The sequence below is a fragment of the Haliotis rubra genome, unplaced genomic scaffold (assembly GCF_003918875.1).
Source record: "Haliotis rubra isolate DU_JTF1 unplaced genomic scaffold, ASM391887v1 Scf440, whole genome shotgun sequence".
Lineage (NCBI taxonomy): Eukaryota > Metazoa > Mollusca > Gastropoda > Lepetellida > Haliotidae > Haliotis > Haliotis rubra.
In genome coordinates this window covers 226,450-246,659 of record NW_025767125.1, presented here as the reverse complement: position 1 = coordinate 246,659, position 20,210 = coordinate 226,450, and the positions used below count along the sequence as shown (strand labels likewise).

General features: G+C 38.2%; 2 protein-coding genes across 3 annotated transcripts in view; one reads left to right on the top strand and one right to left on the bottom strand.

Annotated features, from left to right (window-relative positions):
• LOC124289413 (potassium voltage-gated channel subfamily A member 1-like) overlaps window positions 1–20,210 on the bottom strand; it is a 139,903-nt gene that overhangs the window by 73,002 nt on the left and 46,691 nt on the right. For both annotated transcript variants that reach the window (XM_046726034.1, XM_046726033.1), the window contains exons 2-3: window positions 10,853–11,231; window positions 4,206–6,538 (exon numbers count right to left, since the gene is read on the bottom strand). In XM_046726034.1, coding sequence (XP_046581990.1) covers window positions 5,086–6,538; window positions 10,853–11,076 — 1,677 coding nt within the window. In that variant the 5' untranslated portion in view covers window positions 11,077–11,231 and the 3' untranslated portion in view covers window positions 4,206–5,085. The remainder of the gene's footprint in view (window positions 1–4,205; window positions 6,539–10,852; window positions 11,232–20,210) is intronic.
• Window positions 7,464–20,210, top strand: part of LOC124289414 (U1 small nuclear ribonucleoprotein 70 kDa-like) — a 124,402-nt gene continuing 111,655 nt past the window's right edge. Inside the window, exons 1-3 of the mRNA XM_046726035.1 lie at window positions 7,464–7,813; window positions 15,678–15,740; window positions 18,006–18,060. Coding sequence (XP_046581991.1) covers window positions 7,670–7,813; window positions 15,678–15,740; window positions 18,006–18,060 — 262 coding nt within the window. The 5' untranslated portion in view covers window positions 7,464–7,669. The remainder of the gene's footprint in view (window positions 7,814–15,677; window positions 15,741–18,005; window positions 18,061–20,210) is intronic.

Genomic DNA, 20,210 nt, shown 5'->3' with positions numbered 1-20,210 from the left:
TAAACATACAAAGATGAAGTTCATTGAACACAAGTCTTTAAGGATTCAATATTGATACACATTAAAACATAAAATGTAAACACAGCAAACATTGTTGCCTCATTTCAAACAGAAATAGCAACATATCATGAGGTAAAGACAAATATATTTCCTATGGTCTTAAAAACAACAACTTTCTGTGGACCTCATTTTGAAGAGTTTATCAAAAATTTAATAAAATATTTTTAAAAAAAGACCCCCAAAAATGTTTCACGAATTTCAAATGAGTTAATTTGAATAATTATCTGAATATGTCACCAATGCTGCATTACTGGAACCATTTATATCCTCAGCAAATACAACCATACTACAGACTTTACTCAATGAAGACTTATGTAACATATAGTACGCTATTACAACATCATAATGATCAGCATACACTGACCCACTGATCTGGATGTATTCAAGTATTAGCCAACCTGTTTGCCATGTTTAGTCGTCTGTCAAACAGTGTGATAACACTGGCAGCTACAAGATCTGTATCTGCATGGATGTCATTCAAAAAATGTTTTGATCAATAACCAAGTGAGCTGAACATCTCATGATAATCAATTACTATACTAAATGGTTATATAGATTTACAACTCGGCTGCACATTGTGATCAAAATCACAATGGCATATATTCCAATACATATTACTACTCCAAATGATATATTTCCAAAACACTGCCAGTCAGATATGCAATATTTTTATTATTGCGATAACAGGATTGAAATATTCCTGGCTTCAATACAAATATATTCTCCTCAGCTGAAGTTTACGACCCCAATGTAACACTAGTGTAATAAAACTTTAAGAATTGTTGCAAAAACACATCAAGGTTATAAGACATATTTCTTGCTTCAATACAAATTTATTTCTCTACAGCTGAAGTTTACAACCCTAATGTAACATTTGTGTAACAAAACTTTAAGAATTGTTGCAAACACACATCTTGATTTAAAGAAACATTTCCATAATGTTTACTCAACACATTTCTGAAACTGAAACATGTTTTCCCAAATGCCCATACATATCAAACATGCTTAACTGCAAGGAGACTTTTTCTGGAAACATGAGCCAGGAAACACTTGCTGTTGTAATCTGCCCGCTCTCACGACACACAACCAGGCACCCATTCCACAACTCCTAACACTGTCTTCTTCATGAATACACAAAAATATTCAACCTCTTTCAAGCAGTTGGGGAAAGATGCATAGAAAATAAATGATAATTCAAATGATGCCTAGAAGATAAACAGTGATTGTCAGTACTGTGATCCATTCTTGCACCATTGCTCTTCAAAGCCAAACATAATGTATGACATAAACAGCCATGTATGGCTCTCTGACACGCACCCAGATCAACTGTTAGGAACACTTGACTAAGTGGCTTACGAGATTGACAGGATGCACATGTAGAATCTGGCTTCACTTCTAGTTTCGTGGATGGTCTTACATATGCTGTCATGTTTCAGGGAAAAATAACTGTTATGTTTTTCTCAGATTTCCAAATAATGAAAATGGCAAATAAACCTAAAATAATTCTTTTAACTGTTGGAAATATGAAACATGAGGTAAATTGGGGTAGATTTTGAGATGATCAGTTTCAAATATTTCGGACAATGTTATGCCAACTAGTAATAGTATTGTTAAATATGTCAAAGTATGGTAAGTCGCTGAGAACAGGTAAATGCTGCTTTTATCATTGTACTGCAATACAGTGGTAGGGGGCAATAAGCATGCGCTTTACACATTGTGCCCATTTAAGGGAATGGAACCTGGGTCTGTGGCATGGAGAGCGAATGCTTTATCCACTAGGCCATCAACTGCCCTTTAAGTATGGTAATTGCCTGGGTGTGGCACAGTGATCTTATAACACTGTTATGACATTCTACAATAACATATGCTTCACAGACGCTAAAGTATTCTACAATGACTGAAAGTGTTCTGACAGAAAAATTACCGTTATTATATTTGTCAGCAATACTTTCACAGTGAAAGAACCAATGTGTTTTTAGGTACTTTACCCACTAATATCATGACACCATGAAAATCTCACTTGTCAGGCCTTGCTTTAATACATTATCAGAAATATTACAGATTGCATGAGGCCATGTATCCATTGAACTTACAATGGCCACTTGACCATCATATAAAATATCTAGAATGTATTTACATGTTCTTTTATATAATCACACAAAAAAGGTATCATCTTATATCCATGTAAGTCTTTGCAAGGTACTTCTATTGTGGCACAATGTATTGCAAAGGCCTTGACACATGGTGTGTAACTTAAGCAGTCATGTGCTATTTAACATGTCAATACCTTGTCAGAGGTGGTAGTTGTACAAGTGTTCAGTTTGGTGAACATGTACTTGTTCAGATTATTCCAGAGGACTGGGGGTGGGGGTGGGGGTGGGGGTGGGGGTGGTGTATCCTAGTGGTTAAAGCATCCCCTTGTCACGCTGAATACCTGGGTTCTATTCCCCACATGGGCACAATGTGAAGCCCATTTCTGGTGTGCCCCGCCATGATATTGCTGGAATATTGCTAAAAGTAGCATAAAACCATATTCACTCACTCACTCATTTCATAGGACTGGCATAAAACTCAGCTAGACCTCCTTCAAGTCCTTGAACAAGACCATGGGTTACCATGTTTACATTTTCAGTCAGTTCCAAATGGAAGCAAAATTTAAGCAGAATCATCGCCCTCAAATGTAATTTGCCATTGAGGACTACCAACACTGGATTTTTAACTGTCATCAGAATTTAGCAGTCTTAGGCTAGAGGGATGAATGAGCAAAACAAAGAAAGTCTCAGGGCTCCTTTTCATTATATGTATTTTTTTTAACTATGAACGTTTTTCAGTAAAATATGTTCATTTCAGAGACTAGTTGTTAGTCTAGGTTTTACGTTGCTTTCAGCAATATTCCAGCAATATCACAGCAGGGTACACCAGAAATGGGCTTCACACATTGTACCCATGTGGGGAATTGAACCCCAATCTTCAGCGTCACGTGCCAGCTCTTTACCCACTAGGCTACCTCATCGCCCCTCTCAGACTTGAGGACAAGTGTGAATTCCAAAGGCTGTTATTTAGGTCTAATGGAGGGTTTGGGATAGTTCCATCTTGTGGAGTGTGCCATGAGAAATGAGGAGGAACAAATTAACTGACAATGCAACATTTCCTCTGGTGAAGCTGTAACAAGATGATATTCTACTCAGGTGCACTGAAGAAACCAGTGATCATAAGAATCAAGGCAACTATAAACATGGTAGACTGGCTACAAGAGATCCAGTCCACCTGAGCTGTCACTACTTTCCACTAAACAGGTCGATCTCAACATGGCAGAGATATGTTGGATTAAACTGAAGTTTGGATGTCTTCTCAACTATTAACAAATACAAGACAAGTGACTAAACATAGATACTAGGCCAGCACGACTTTACAATTCTCTATCTCTGGAGTCTAATTTACATTCCATACAAGACAGCTAATACTCAAACAGAAAACACAATCTTGACCAATCTGTGAGTGAGTTAAGTTTTACGACGCTTCTGGCAATATTCCAGCATATCACAGCAAGGGACACCAAACATGGGCTTCACACATTGTATCCATGTGGGGAATTGAACCCGTGTCTTGGGCATGACGAGCGAACGCTTTAACCACTAGGCTACCCCACTGCCCCGACCAATCTGTACCGTCATTGTAATGGTTTCTTTCTTTATAGAAATCCTAAGTATTTGTGACAACAGTGTGTGCAGTTGTTTGCATTGTGGTATCTATGGCACTGATACAATCATATTAGAATGGTAAAGATATGTTCTTAGTGCCTGAAGACCTGAAATATTATATGAATTCATTGATACATAACACGTGTAAAATGGTCATAAGCAAAAGAAAATGGACAACAAATCTCAAAATAATCTTTGAAATTCAAAAACTAAAAAGGACATCATCAATCGTTGAGAAAAAGAAGAGGACAAACTTATCGCTGATAAAATGACATTTTCTAAGATAACAGAAAATAAAAAAAAATATTCTTGCTCTTTTCTTGATATTTCAAATTCCAAAGGGCAAATGTAAACATCCTAAAAAGTGACATGTGACATGCTTGAATGAAAATACATTTTTTCCCTGGACAAGATGACACACAATAAAGAAAGACAAGAACGTACCTGAACTGTGATCCTCAAGTTCCCTGAGAAGGTAACCTTCCTGGTCATTAGGTGTGAACATGATGTAGTGCAGCATTTCATGGTTGGTCAGAACAGTTGGCAGAGACACAGCTGGAAGAGGGACACTACTTGGAGCTTGGGACATCGTCGTCAGGGAATGTTGCCTCCATCACTACCTCGGTATCCGCATGTGCGTCAGTCACGGCTAGTCACTCAGGCTACTACAGAAAGGGAGGTGCTCCTCACAACTCGAATGCTAAACTTTTCCATTTCTTTAGAATGCATAGATGAAAGCAATGAGCTGGTAGATATATCTGTTACACTTGTTGATGAAGAAATACTGTCTCTTCTGCTTGTCTGATTGTTAGCCGCATCAATACATACTGGAATCCACACACCTAATTTTGAATGATAAGCAGATTCAATGTTGTAAGATAATTTGCACAAGTGGTTTGGCTCAACATGAAACACAGCTTAGAGGAAGGAGGGCATCTCATGGTCATCAGCACTAGGTATTAACGCTTAATGTTAACACCATAATGAAATATCTCATTGAAACTATGCAGGAAATGCTTGTCAGTAGAGGATATATAACAATTATCACATAAAAACTTGGTAATATCATGTTCTCCAGAATCAAAGACAATCTTTGGATCAGGCTTACATCTCATCCTTACTGGTGTCAGTAGCCAAGACTAGATAGCCTAGTCCTAGGGTTTGCTGTAGAAATCATGACCAGGTTCATGTTGGGCAGGACCTGTGTGCTTCTTGTCTTTCAACAATGGAAAATGGCAAGATAAAAACCTGACTCTTTGACATACTTGCTGGGATACTGTAGCACAATTCAAACACACCATCAACGAAACACATGTGCCATACATCAAACATCGGTCTCAATACTTAAATTGTTGATGCTAGAAGGATTGTTTACTTTGTTTGCATGATTTTCTTTCAGTTTGTCCGTAACCATCAGACTATTCCCTTCTTCCATTTCCATGATATCAGAGCCACATTCAGAATCCAAAGAACTCTTTTTCCTTGGGAAATTTGGACATGACTGCACGTGTGTATAATTGTGTTTGTCATCACTTTCGGTCTCTCTATGGTAGAAATAATTGAAATTTGACACTATAACTGGCACAGGTAGAGCAATAGTTAGAACACCTGCAATTGCACACAGCGACCCTACCAGTTTTCCCCACACTCCAATAGGACGCATGTCTCCATATCCCACTGTTGTCATGGTGACCACAGCCCACCAAAATGCATCCGGAATACTTTTGAAATGAGATTGTTCTGCATCTGCTTCTGCAAAATACACTGCACTGGAAAACAAGATAACTCCTATAAACAAGAAGAAGATCAGTAGGCCCAGTTCTCTCATACTAGCTTTCAGGGTCTGGCCCAAAATCTGCAAACCTTTGGAGTGTCGAGATAATTTGAAAATACGAAAAACTCTCACAAGTCTGATCACTCTCAAAATAGCCAGAGACATAGCCTGGCTGTTGCTTTTACTTTCATCAGCAATCACAGTTCCAAGGGTTATGAAGTATGGAATGATGGCCACAATGTCAATGCAATTCATTATATTCTTGAAGAAACCCAGCTTTTCAGGGCAAGAGGCAAACCTAATAAGCAATTCAAATGTAAACCATATTATGCAACATGTTTCGATAATGAAAAATGGTTCATTGAACTTTGGAATATCATCTTCTTCAATTGAGGGTTGTGTGGTTGACGATTGGGAGTCATTTTTGGTGGCATTGACAACCCTGTAGTGTTTGAATTCTGGTAAAGTCTCCAGGCAAAATATCACAATGGAAAGCAGGATAATCAGAACTGAGAATATGGCTATAATTCTTGCCGCTGTTGAGCTTTCTGGGTATTCAAATAATAGCCACACACGTCTCTGGAACTCATTCTGAGGCAATGGCTTTTCCTCTTCCTTAATATATCCTTCATCTTCTCGATACTTTTCAAATGCATCTTCCCCGAGCTCGTAAAACTTAATTTCCTCTGAAAACACATCCAGTGGGACATTGACAGGTCTCCGTAACCTTCCACCACTTTGGTAAAAATACAGTATTGCATCAAAACTTGGCCGATTTCGGTCAAAGAAATATTCATTTCGAAGTGGATCATAATACCGATTCCGTTTTTGTGGATTTCCCAGCAATGTATCAGGGAATTGGTTAAGTGTCTTCAGTTGTGTCTCAAAACGTAGGCCACTGACGTTTATCACGACCCGCTCACAACACTCGAAGTCGTTCCCTGCCGTTCCCATCCCATCATCCACATTGACATCATCGTTGTCAGTCAGCTTGGGAAAAGACCTGGAATTGGGAAGATTAGATGAACGTGAAATGAGGGGACGTTGCGACATAAAACCAGCAGGGCCGCCATTGCCCTCAAGGCCAGCCATGGCAACCTCCATCCTCCTGTGTCGTCTGCTACATCCATGCACGGGGTACACCCCCGTCAATGCTCCACATTCATTAGGAGCCTACACACAATTTTGGTCAGTATAGGATTATTATATATCGACAAATATGGCGGACAAAAATATTACCCGAGCGCCATGCCCGGATGGTACAGAGAAGAGCTTAGAATCGATTATTTTGACGTCACTTCGTCACTCGTTCTCGCCAGGGGTCCGTCATTTTCAAGCGAGAGATTGTCATGCCCGCGAGCACTGTCATTCGGTAACAAATCCCTAACACGATAGAGAATTCTTCTCCGGCCCATGGTTAACAATCCACACCCCGACATGGCGTTACATTGGCAGCGCACCAGCCTGAACCCTACTTACAATGCAAGCAGAATAGTCCGAAAATGTTCCACAAGCCCATTGGTTCACGAGAGCTATTATTCCTAACGAAACAGACATTATGCAGGCCGTGCGTATTTAAGAGCAAAGTGTGAGAAGATTCATGTCAGGTTATGGCCTAGAGAAGCTCGAAATCAAACACTGTACCTTTCGGATAGTACCTATACCGATCCCGTCTAGCATCTCATGCTTCTGTTGTCTAAAAAACAGACAGTAGTAAATACTGACCAATCAGGCGCGACCAATATTACTCAATGGAATTCCCAACCTAAAAAAATAATCGATGGTGTATAGAGTCACTATTGAATAATTACGACTAATAGTCTGTCTGATAACTTGCCTCAAAATACCATTTTTATTTTTTCAACAACAACATCCTGCCCCGCACCATCATTTGGTGCGGACAGCGTGCTTACCCCAGTCTTTATTGTACGGCTCGCGCACCTGCCGCTTTCCACCAAGGATCGATCAACCACGCTGTGTGATTTTTAGGGACGGGGTAATTTACCATGTGCGTTTGGCTTTTCGCGTGAAATTCAGGAAACAGGGCTGCTATCTTCAAATATATGCATGAACATTCAAAAGGAGAAGGATAGAAGACTATCTTAGTGGCTGTAACTAGAGCAGAGCGTGCAAGATGACTCAGTATCTACCACCTAACTTGCTGGCTTTATTCGCCGCTCGCGATCCTGTACCATATAAGCCGCCAGTCGACAAACAGAGCCACGAGAAGAAGAGAGTGCCATACGGGGGATTGGCACATTTGTTGAAGGAATTTGAGGTAATATTTCGTGCAGTGCCAAAAGAAAAATAAGTAGTGAAAGTGTGCTTGTAAAATATAAATGCAAACGTTGACTTATCAAAGAAAACGAACTTACAGCGTTTCCAAAATGGCGGACACTAATGTCGCCATTGTAAGCTAGTCAGTATTCAGCGGGGCACAAACGCCGTGACACTGCGGCTAGTTATAGCTACAGCTTGAAATTATCGATTGGATGGCTGTTGCTAATGCGCCCAGCAGCCTTCGGTCTTTTGAATTTGTCAACAGATGACTTTTCCAACGAATTCCACATGAGTTTTTGGCACATCTTGTCTACTCAAAGAGTCTGTCGTTACTAGATGTGTATGTTGAAAGCACCACCAACATGGCTAAGAGCACAGTGGCTGGTGCAGCAGTCTCTTGACTAGATAGTGTATAGTCTCCACACGAAATGTATAAATAATTCACACACACTTCCCCACAAGGCGCGCATAATTCAATTGAACCCAGCCATCGAAAGAATACGTAGTGTTGCAAAAATTGATCTCTCGGCAGAGGACTGAAGCAAACACGTAGGGATACACTTTACATTGAATCATCACATGATCAGCTACAGCAATTTACTCTCCTAAGTGCTTAATAAGCGTGTCACACGTACCATAGTTCCTGGATTGGTGACGTATTGTCCCATTGTTGGAACGTGGAAAAGTCAAGCATTGAACAGATTCATAATCTGCTGTAGGATGCTGTAGGTTGCAGTATCAGTGGCTGCCATTAACATATGTACACAAATTCGTTCATAATGTATTGCTGTTCAGGCATTGTGGGTCAATTGATCGCATTTATGCCAGAGCTTTAGCAGATACATCATAGAGGGATGTGCCCACTTTCATGGCAGCATATTGCTGTGTCGTTATTTAGTGCATTAATTGTTAGTTGATGTATGGCTTTGAGGGACAACATAAAAGATTGAACAGTCAGGAATAATGTAGTATAGTCTGTTTCTGATAATGATTGATATTTTTATTGTTGACAACATGTTAGTTGTATGAGTCAGGTTTGTGTGTTTATGGTATGATTTTGCTTTTTAGTAATTTTTTCTAAATGTTAAGAGCATTATTTACTAAATTATGGTAAATAGCATTTACAACAATTATTGGTTGTTAATACACGCAACATTAGCTATAATAATGTACCTAAACTCTGAAGTATGGTGTTATTTGGCTCAACACTTACATTGTGTTTGTAGGTAAGTAAGGACTCAGTTATATGCAAAATAGCCATACTCTGTACTGTAAAGGCTGTTTTAGATGCATCTCACAAATAAATGTACTTTAGCTGAGAAATGAACATTATTTTTATAAGTTTAGAAATACCTGTAACAGCCAAACCAAGATGTTTGACAGTTTGCCATTTCAATTCTTTGGGTACTCAATATTTTTTTTAACTGAAGGTTTGATTAAAGACAAGTTGACAAATGCAAGTAAACAATTACTAATTTTACAATTATGAAATCAAGATGATCCGTATCATTTCTGGCTCCTGTCAAAAAGAAAGGACATGTTATTAAGATACGCACTTTGATTAGAATGCTTGCAAATATGTCTTGAGCTAGAATTGTTTTGGTGAAACCAGTGATTGTTGGTGCCACCAACCAGATGCATTCCAAGAATCCTAACATTTACTCAATCCTTGCTGAGATAGACATACATGAGTACAGTGCTGTTAAAAAAGTTCCACACAGGTGGTTTTGTGTGTAGAAAACTATTCTACCATAAAAGGTTCTCGGCAATTATTTAGGCACACCCAAATGAAACAAGTATTAACTATTTCTTGGATCTGCTTTGTCATAGATAAATATACATTTCTTCATTTAGAATCTTTGGGTTTGCCCATTATATCTATTTCAGAATTGGTTTTGTACTTAATAGGTGAATTTCACTTTTTTTGATACATATATGGACTGGTTTATCTTTAATATTCTTTGCAAACAATATGACTTCAGTGCCAAGTTGATTATAGCGTATACATCAAGTGTTTTAGATGAATTAATAAAGAACATGTTTTACTGTAAATGTTTGGTAATATTCATCTTGCCAGGCTGGGACATGCCAATCTTGTCGCTTAAAAAGTGTACGTTGATCAGAAGGCTTTTTGTGCAAAGGTGTTTTGTGTTGAGCATTTACAAGCCACCAGAAGTTTTGGTGCCAGAATCTTTTTTGAAGAGAGTGAAGAGTGCTAAATCTTTTGCCATGCTGTTTCATCTATGAAATAATAATAAGTCATGATCATGCATCTCAAGCAATGTGACAATATTACCTCATACACAGACATGTAAATGTTATATAGTACAGACTAATGTGGCTTGTTTTTAAAGCTTAAATGCCTAAACCTTTCATAGCAGAATAAGAATGAGTAGTATTGGTCATCAATACCAAAAGGCATTCATCCTATGTATTGTAAAGAAAGGGGGTATTTATTGACCGTTTAAAAATGTAGAAACAGTGCATATGTCAATTGTCAATACAAGTCTCATGTATGTCCAATACATGCATACAATAGCATTAATATTGCCAGTGATAATGGCATTGATTTATTGCTGTATTATCACATCTCCATGTATTGTAGTATTTGTACTGCTCAGGGTCATGAACTTAGGGCCAGTTACTAACAGAAAGGATGAGTCCAGGTAACAGCCAGGTAGTTCATACCTGTGCAACATTATTACTCTGTAGAGCTGGATAATTGATTAAATTTGAAATGGTATTATTGAACTAAAATTTAAATTCACAATATAGTAATTGGAAATAGATGAATTTGTGTACTTTGAAAGAGCAATGCAATATTTCATTACGGATTTGTCCTAAATAAATGTTCATTATTAACATATAAATTAACCGTCTTGATCGGTTAAATTTCATTTTACCCCCCAAATAGAAATCCCTGATTTTATTTTAAAAAATTCCTTGTATTTATACCAGTTGTAATGGCAATTAAAGAAGCATCTTTAAACAAACTTCAGGATCTGGAAATACTGGTGAAAATATATCCTTGAATTACCGAAAGTTTTGTGCATTGGTTCCAAGAAGAGGGGCAGTTTGGTCATCACGCAACTCGTCGGGGAAGCTCTTGTTGTTGGCGGACCAGGTGTGTGAGAAGCGCTGACCAGCGTAGTGCACAGCCTCTTCGGAGAGAGGAGGGTTAGAGTCTGGGGAAGGGTAGTCGGAACTGCTGGGGTCATTCTGCGGACGATAGAGTTGGTCTCGGTCAGACCTCTGCTGCATCCTCAGACAGTTGGGAAGGCATGTTGTACTGCTCTCTTCTGTCCTCGAGTCAACCGAGTAGGAACGCTGACTCTGGGCTGATTTAGACCGACGGATCCGCTTGGCAGCTTGGATCCGATCGTACGTTGGGATTCGATTGCATCGATGTCCTTTGACTGAAGAAGAAAGCAAATAGTAGATATTAAATTGGGAGGGTTTACTATGGGATGTTAGGACGGGAAGTTCTTGTGAACAATCTGAATAAACTTTTTTAAGTTCTCCTTTTTTTTCAGAAAAATATAGCCTCATGATTTAGGTTCAAGAACTACCGAAATGAGAAATGGAGGGGGATAAGTCAATTGTTTTTCTCCAAAATTCTGAATCGCTTAGAGGGGAGTGCACAATATACTTTGTATATATAGATATGTATATATAATATAGAGTAATAATCGGTACCATTGCCTTGACATCATTGGAGATTTCAGTGATTGCATATGTTTAACTTACAACCTGAAATGAATTCATAAACAAAATGAACATTGAGACAATGTACAAGTCAAGTTTTCAGGGATTCTGGGTTAGAATAGGTCCTAAGACACATAATCTGGTCTTAAGAGGGGACCAAATAGACTGGTGGTTGATACCTTGATGAATGCCATGGTGAATTACAGGCCTAGTGGTATAAATTGTCACTCATACTGTCGATCACCTGATTGTGTGGGGCATGCAATTACTGGCTGCTATCATAGGGTGCAATGTGGCTGAGTTCAGCATTAAACAGCAGATAACCAAATGAAAGCCAACCTGACATGAAGTGCAAAGAAATTAACCTTGAAAGTCTAACAGCTGGAAGAGTGAAAACTTGAATCTACATCACAATATGTTAAAAATTCTACAAACTTGAGGATATCTTAAGCATCATTTAACCAGCTCGGATACAGGCAAAGCTGTTTGAAGTTAGTGATTATGAACATACCAAAGAAATTGTCATTAGAATGATATCGCTTTCTGTGAATACTGTTAGTAAATTAGAAATAAGTTGTCAAATTGACAAACAAAATTCCTACCGAATTTGACAGGAGTGCGCTTGTTGCTAGACTTCGCGATGTGTATGATGTCGAACTGCCATACCCATGTCTCCCTGCTTACACGCTCTACTGGAGCCACTCCCTCCGATTACACAGACACAATTGCCTCATTATAACACTCAACTTCATTAAAATTGGACTTCCAGTCCCCTCATTAACACTCATGTATGTGGAACATGTCACTGCAATCGAGTGATGATCACTATGCTCCCATCCTTCAAGCTGTTGTTTGTCCACTCTGTTACACCAGTGTTAAAACGAGGTACCTTTAGAAATGGGATGCTGGGAAGCTAGGTGGGTAGATAAGGTATCAAAAGTATCTTAGTGAGTGGTGTTTAATTGCATGAATCAGGGTTCAATTGGTAAAACTGAGAGGCTATCTGTTGCGAGCAGCATGATGAAGTTGCCCCCATGTGTGCCAAAGACCATCCTTCCAAGGCAGATGTTACTCTAGTAAACAGGCATCATAGTGTTTACCATGTAAATAAAATCCCTTTAATATCCGAACCTTTCAAGAAAGAATGTTGATTACAATGGATTTGGTGGGTTAAAATTTATGAGCATAAGGCAGGTTTTCTCCACTTTTGTATCCGATGTCAAGAAATAATTTAATCAGTATGAGAAAGAATGTTCACATTTTAATTCCTCTTCTTTCATGTAAATGCTGTCTTGAACACCTGTTTGTATTAATCAGAATAGGTTCAAAAAGGACGTTTGTATCCAGGCATCTTGGATGCATGTTTTTCGTGAATAAAGACAAATTGCATTAAGATCAGTATTTCAGTGTTGGTTTTGAAGATTAAACGGCATGGTTTATAATGAAATGTGAGATATAAGTAAATTGTTAGATATAAGTTCAAGTGATACTTTAGATAATGCTTTCATGTATGGACAAAAAGTTTGAACAAGATTCTTGAAGTAGACATTATTTAGATGTAGGTTAGGGCTGCAAAGGTGCATTATTAGACATATTCCTTAGATAATGGTGTCCATTTCATCACAGATTCTAGTGTAAGTAGAGAAAAACAAACTGATGGAACTAGGAAGGTATTTTATCATTCAGGAATTTATCGTTAAATTTCCACACATAGAATTTTGCGTTTCTAATCAACTCACCACCTTGTGACATACTGTGTCTCGTCACCACTTACAGATGATGGGTAGCTATGTCAAGACCGTAGCAAGAAGTCATGCTTTAAGCTTTATATTTCGTTTTTCTGATTAAAGCTGTTTATGGTACTCAATAAAAGTTAAGGACGACACAATTTTTTCATATAACTATATGTAATTGTTATGAAATGAACGATAAACTACATTAATATGTTTGAATTTGGTATTCCAAGACTATATTATGTATGTTAGAATTACAACAATGAATTTATTTATATACTTTGCAATCTGCTTATATGGTCATGGTAGGAGCATGCTTACCTATGTACACATCCATATGTATGAAATGCTACTTGATGCCAATGAAAATTGTTTAAAATGTTAGATTTGAAGCTTTCAAGCAGTTGCACTGACATGAAAGTAAGGGAATCAACTTATGATTTGAATTAATGTCACAGAACTTTGATAAGTGCATAGTGCAAAAATCCAACACATGTACATACACACAGGATTTATAGAGACAGGTTTATGGCTGATGATTTTCATATCACTTAGTTTTTCTTCAAAATCTTTATGGCTTGTGAGATGATTATTGAGCTTGTATCACCCACGCTGGAGATATGGATGGTAGCTGATAGCTGCACCGTTATTGCACATGACGCACCATCTGTTGAAGCATGCAGGTAGGGAAGGGGATATGCACATCACCTTGTAACCTACTTCGCTATCGGGTAACACAGTTGTTGGACAAAAAAATGATAAAACGTATACCTCGTTTGCGGAGACATGGCCAGAGCGATAGTGCATGCCGAAAAGGAACACAGTTAGGATATCTGCCATACACGTTAAGCCATTGTCTCCGTATACCCTGGTCACCGGAAGCAGAACCCTTGCTTCTATGGCGCCGAAGGGGGAGACAATAACCGACAGTGCACCATGGTACTGCTAGTCCATTGCTAAATTTACCCAGTGAGATTGGAAGGGATGCGACAAATACCTCGGTGCTGGAAGCAACTGTCTTGGCAGCAGCCACAGGGAAGTGTTGCACACGTAACTCGTACCACATGTTCCTGTACAAGTTAGGGAAGGTACTTGGTTACGGTTGCCAGGAAAGTAGCGCTACTGTCGTCAGTCACATGACTCGCTCACCATGTCGCTTGACTCAACTGTTGGTCCAAAATTTTGCTGTTCCCTGTAGTTCATCCTGAGTCAGACTTGGTCATGTAGGAAAATATTTTTTTTCATTCTAATGCAAAATAATGTTTGACTTCCATGATGAATAGGAAGTGATTGATATAATAAGTCACAGGTGAAATAGGTAGTTGATGGGGTATTTGAAACATGACTGATATTAGTTGTGATAAGGATTCCAAGACTTAGTTCTACTTCAGTGACAGAATTATTTACCCTATAAACATTATAAGATAGATGTATTATGCTGTTTATCAACTTTATAGAGTAGTTTTGATACATCATTGATTGTACTCTTTTGTGAAGTTAATGATGTTCACATTGATCAGATGCTCACAATCAATAGGTATTGATTGCTTGTGTCCGTAGTCAAATAGAGATGAAAATTAGATTTAATATTTAATGTATATTTCAAATGTGTAATGATCAATATAATTGATACTTAATTGCCCCAAAATGAGCAGTAATAAGCAACAAATTGCACATGTTCATTCAAGGATTAAGATCTGTTTCTGTGCCTATTTTGAAACCAGGACATGTTAATTGTGAAAAATACATCACTCCACAGTAGTAAATTGTCAATTAAAGATCTATATTGTTTTCATACATACTTCTACATTTTGAACCAACAATCAATTGGTGTAAAGTATGTTGGTAAAGATACTGACTGTGCCAGAGTTTGAAGTGTATCGCTCCTTGGTGGTAACTCCTGAGCATGTTACACTGTCAGAGATGAATGTTCTGCCATGATGTTTATGTTATGAATTCAACTGCTGCATAAAGTATTGTACTCTCATACATGTTCCTGCCTCAGTCCTATACAGATTGAGTGAGTGAGTTTAGTTTTAAGCCGCACTCAGCAGTATTCCAGCTATATGGTGGCGGTCTAAATAATCGAGTCTGGACCAGACAATCCAGTGATCAACAGCATGAGCATTGATCTGTGCAATTGGGCATGTGTCAATCAAGTCAGCGAGTCTGACCACCCGATCCTGTTTGTCTCCTCGTGCGACAAGCATGGGTTACTGCAGTCTAAGTAAACTTAGTCTCAATAGTAGGGTAACGAATAATACTGAGGCTAAGTTTACTTAGACTGGGGTTACTGAAGCTTCATTCTAACCCGGACCTTCACGGGTCAGTCCTATATAGAGCACATCCAGTAGACATTTAAGGCTCCATGTGTGGCTCTGAATTTGTGTATTCCTGCTACTACATATTTATGTTGTGTTTCAGGATCCTAAAGACACCCCACCGCCCACTCGTGTTGAAACCAGAGACGAGCGAAAGGAAAGAAAGGTTTGTAAATATCTACTTCATTTTAAATTGACTATACTGGTTTACAAGTATATTTTATGGTACAATGCTTCACCATAGCAATGCAAGCACAGTTATGCAATTTACTTTTTTTCAACATGCTGAAACACAATTATTTTTAAAAAAAAAGTTTTACTTATTTGTTATCTTACATCGTGGCTACCCCCCATTCCCAGTCCTCCGAGAATATTAAATGGTTAGTCTTTTACAAATGCTATTTCCTTGTCGGACAAATCCTTCTCACAGCACAATTTAGAAATAGTACTGTTTAGAAATATTAAGACCACTTGTTAAAATTTAACATTTTGAGCACTAAGTGACTGCGAGAGGAATAAGTCAAACCATGAATAGGGCATTGTCTCTAATTAAAAATGTGAAACTTTCAAGAATTTCAATTTCCGATTCTGTGAACTAGCTTTACCTTTCTTCTGAGAGTTTCCTGCATGGCTGTTGATTTGTTCCCGTGTAACCCAGTACTCCTGGGAGAAGGAGCTGTAGTTTACAGTTCTCATTTACCCCATTGTACTTGAAGCTCAAACTAATCTGGATTTACACAAATTACAGCATTATATTTTTAATGGCTATCCTTAGTCTTACTGCCCATCGAGTACAGACATGTTTGGAAATAGTGGAATATAAAAGTGATTGTCAGAAGACATGCACATTTGGAAAAATGTTTACATCCCTGCCATTGCTTATATTAATGGTTGAATGATAATTGAGAAAAGCATACAGGCTGTCAACATTTTGTTAAACATCCAAGGAATGAATAAAATCTTTTCGTAAATTTGACATTGATTAAGCTTAAAGTGTTCATTATTTGCTCATTGAAGGTCATGGGAAAGAGCAGTTCTAAAGAACACTTTGGCTTTCTGAGCACAGTTTTTGTGCCTTGAGTTCAGGTTATTAAGACTGAGCTATATTTAGCTTTATAACTTTTGACAACTTGGCCCATTTAGCTGGCAATGGTGTGTTCGTGGCTCTGAAGACTTACAAGTCAATACAAAGCCTGAGTCGTGTTTGGGTATAAACTTAATATGGTTATTCAGTTTGTCTATACGGTATTAGAGAGGCTGTGTCTTCTATTGCATACCAGTGCATGGTGGGCGTCATGGTTGAGAGGCCATTGAACAAAATGTCATCTTGCACCCAGTTGTGAGATCAGGGAAATAGTAATACTTTGTGTTTGTTTACGATAAGGGTATTAAAGCTTAACTAAAGCTAACCTAAGCTGAAAGTGTTGGAATTGGTCCAAAGTAATCTATTGATTATTAATCCAAAGATATTTCTTCTGTGCCTTTCCTGGCTTAAGATGCTTAAGTTTATGAACCTATGCACATCGTATGCTATCATAGATTGCCAAAATATATATTCTCTACCTGATCAACCTCACATACAGGTGCAAACTCGGACAAGCTGTATAACAAGTTTATTAACTGAAACGCTTAAAATTTGAAACTGAACTTACAGGGCTCGATTTAAGAGATGTTAACCCACTTGCACCAGTCATATTCCAGTTGCACTGTTTTTATTGCAATATGTAATATCAGAAATATGCTATTGAATTATTGAGATGTTTTATTCAAAAGTTTACCTACTCAAAAATTGACTTGCTCCTGGTGCAAGTTAGACTAATAACTAGGTTGCACTTTGTAATCTTGGGTTGCACCAGTGCAAGTAACAAAGCACTATATCGAGCCCTAACTTATCAATACAGTATTAGGACTAGACAGCTCTTGTCAATATTTTGTTGCTACTGGTTTACTTGAATAAACATGTTTCATTTTTAACATGTGCAGGTTTGATTACCAACAGAACAGTATATATTGTATTGTCAAATGATATTGTCCTATTGGTAGATATTAATGTAGCGGTGTGTTATTGCATGGGAATTATCAGAATATAACATGTACAGTTATTGCCGCATTGAAAACATGTCACATGGGAAATGATCAGAATATTATTAGATAGGATTCCAATAGGATATTGTTACGGGATATGTTGTTTCCTTGCTCTGATGTCATTAAATGGGAAACAGTTGTTTTCTGGTCAGGACGTCAGTAAGAAATAGTTGTCTGCATGGTTGATTTGATGATGCATTGTTGGGTAACAGGAAATTGATTTGCGGCACACAATGGAAACAATGTTTACATAGCAAATGGTTCAATTTTTTCTCAAACTAAAACATCTACATATTGGTTTGATATTGCATTTTTCAAATTGATTCAAATTATGTTTTAATTTCAGCGCAAGGAACGGGCTGAACAGCATGCCTACAAGTTGGAACAGGACCTGGCCCTTTGTAAGTAATGAATGTATTCCTCATCATTGCTGTTACCAAGATTATCTTTGTGTGATGAGGCTTGGTTATATTACCCTGAAAGTGATTGATAAAGTTAACCATTTCACATGGTCAGGCTAACAGAAGAAAAATCCAGTTTGTCCAAAATGTACAGACGAAGTCTGATAAATCATGGGGAGGTGGGTGAGATAACACATTTAATGAGGCACATATTTCAGTGAAATTATTTACTAAGAATGCAGTGTAGTGCATTTTCATGTTCCATTGAGGAGGTCACAAATTTTGTGAGGCTCGTACAGTGACATTCACTGAAAATACAGTCTAGTACAAGTTTTCACTATGCAGTGTTCACAAATGGTGTTTCAAAGTAACAGGACATTGGGTCCTGTAAGTTTCAGATGTCTGTCTGACCCATTGAAAATACACAGGACCCAAAGAATAAAATTAAACACACGTTTCAGATTTAACATTTCTTATAATTGGCATTGAAATTATTAACAAACATAAGTTTTATAAACAGCAAACAAGTGTCACATGTCACATATAACAACTTCAGTCAAAGTCATTGTGAAATATACAGTCAGACACTGGGGCTGGTGGGTTATAGACTTTTATCAGACCTTTGGCGAATCTGCCGGATTTGTCAGAGGGTCAGACGCTATTCGTGAACACTATGTTCTGTAACAAATTACAGACTGAAGATAACAAGAAATGTATTCATAAGAAGTGTACTGGTATGTATTGCAAATAAATGAGTGATTTATTGCAGTTGCAATACAAAAGTCCTGCCAAAAACCATCTCTACAAATTCTAGAATCACAAACACATTTGGCACACTTGAACATCAAGCCCGATCAACCTCCAGAATTGTCTTATTAAAATCCTGAGATAGTGCTCAATGGGTTTCTCTCCGACTGAAAGTTAGCCGTCAATGGTACTTGGAACTGAATCACAAATTTCCAGAGGAACAAATATTGCGCTTGTGTTCCATTCCCTCTGAAGTATGCTTCAACAAGAAAAGCTTGGGATTGTGTGTTGAGTCAGGTTGGCCGAAAGACTGGCTTTGCAGGCACTAGGTCATGCATGTGGCAAGGAGCAAATTTAATCAGCATTGGTGACTACTTCATCAATTATTCAGACTTAACGAGCAAAATCGGGCAAATTTTCTTCAGGAATTTACATGAACTGGTTTTGCTATGGGGAAAGAGGTGACCTTGGTGTGACCTTGTTTTTTCAACGAGTGTTTATGGCCTCTTCCAGAGGATTGGCTTCTGGACCCTGTGTCCATAAATGCAACTTAAATGATTAATTTGTGGTAGTAACTTTCTCAACCGAATGATTGTGGAGCATAGACGAAAGGTTTATGGCCTGCATACGAAATGATTTTCATAAAATCAGTCGTAACTGAAACGGATAGACTGATAAAATAACATCTTAATTGTGGACCAAGAATCTCTTGATGCGATAGTATTGCAGTAAATTGATTAAACTAGGTGGCAAGTTTTATTGGTATGCTGTAAATATCATTTGGGTTTGATTACAAGCCGCCCTATGTCACACCAACGTGGTGATCCAATCACTAGGGGCTGTGTTGTGGGCAGGAAAGAAGGGACTGCTAATTGGCTGATGTAAATACGTTATTGTATCAATCTGGTTTGGGCCTCAGAGCTGTCCGCAGTAGGAGTCGCATTTGGTGGCAGCAGTGGTGGTATCGATTAACTCGTGATCAATGTGTAAGTCTCAAGGCAGGGCCCAGGAGGAGTGGTCAGTGCTGATAGCTGTATTCAGATACTCCAGTTGTTGGTCCTGTTGAGAGGGGATGTCATGGGTGTCATGATAGGGACCTAACTACCAGGGGGTGATATGAGGGGAGTAATACTTTGCGTATCATGGTACATGGTCACAAGTTGACATTTGAAGCAGACGGTACATGTAGCAACACAGCAATAGTGATATTTCATTGGTAGATGTTTGACTGGGTAACTTTGTGTATCTTCGTAAATCTTTACATGCTTCATCATGGAAAACAACTGCCCAGTTATTCAGCCTTTTGTCCATATTTGATTCCTGACACTGCTGCAAGGTACGAACTTGCTGCTTCTGTCCTGACAAGACGGTATTGATCAGTTAGAGCAGCAAATATCCATGTT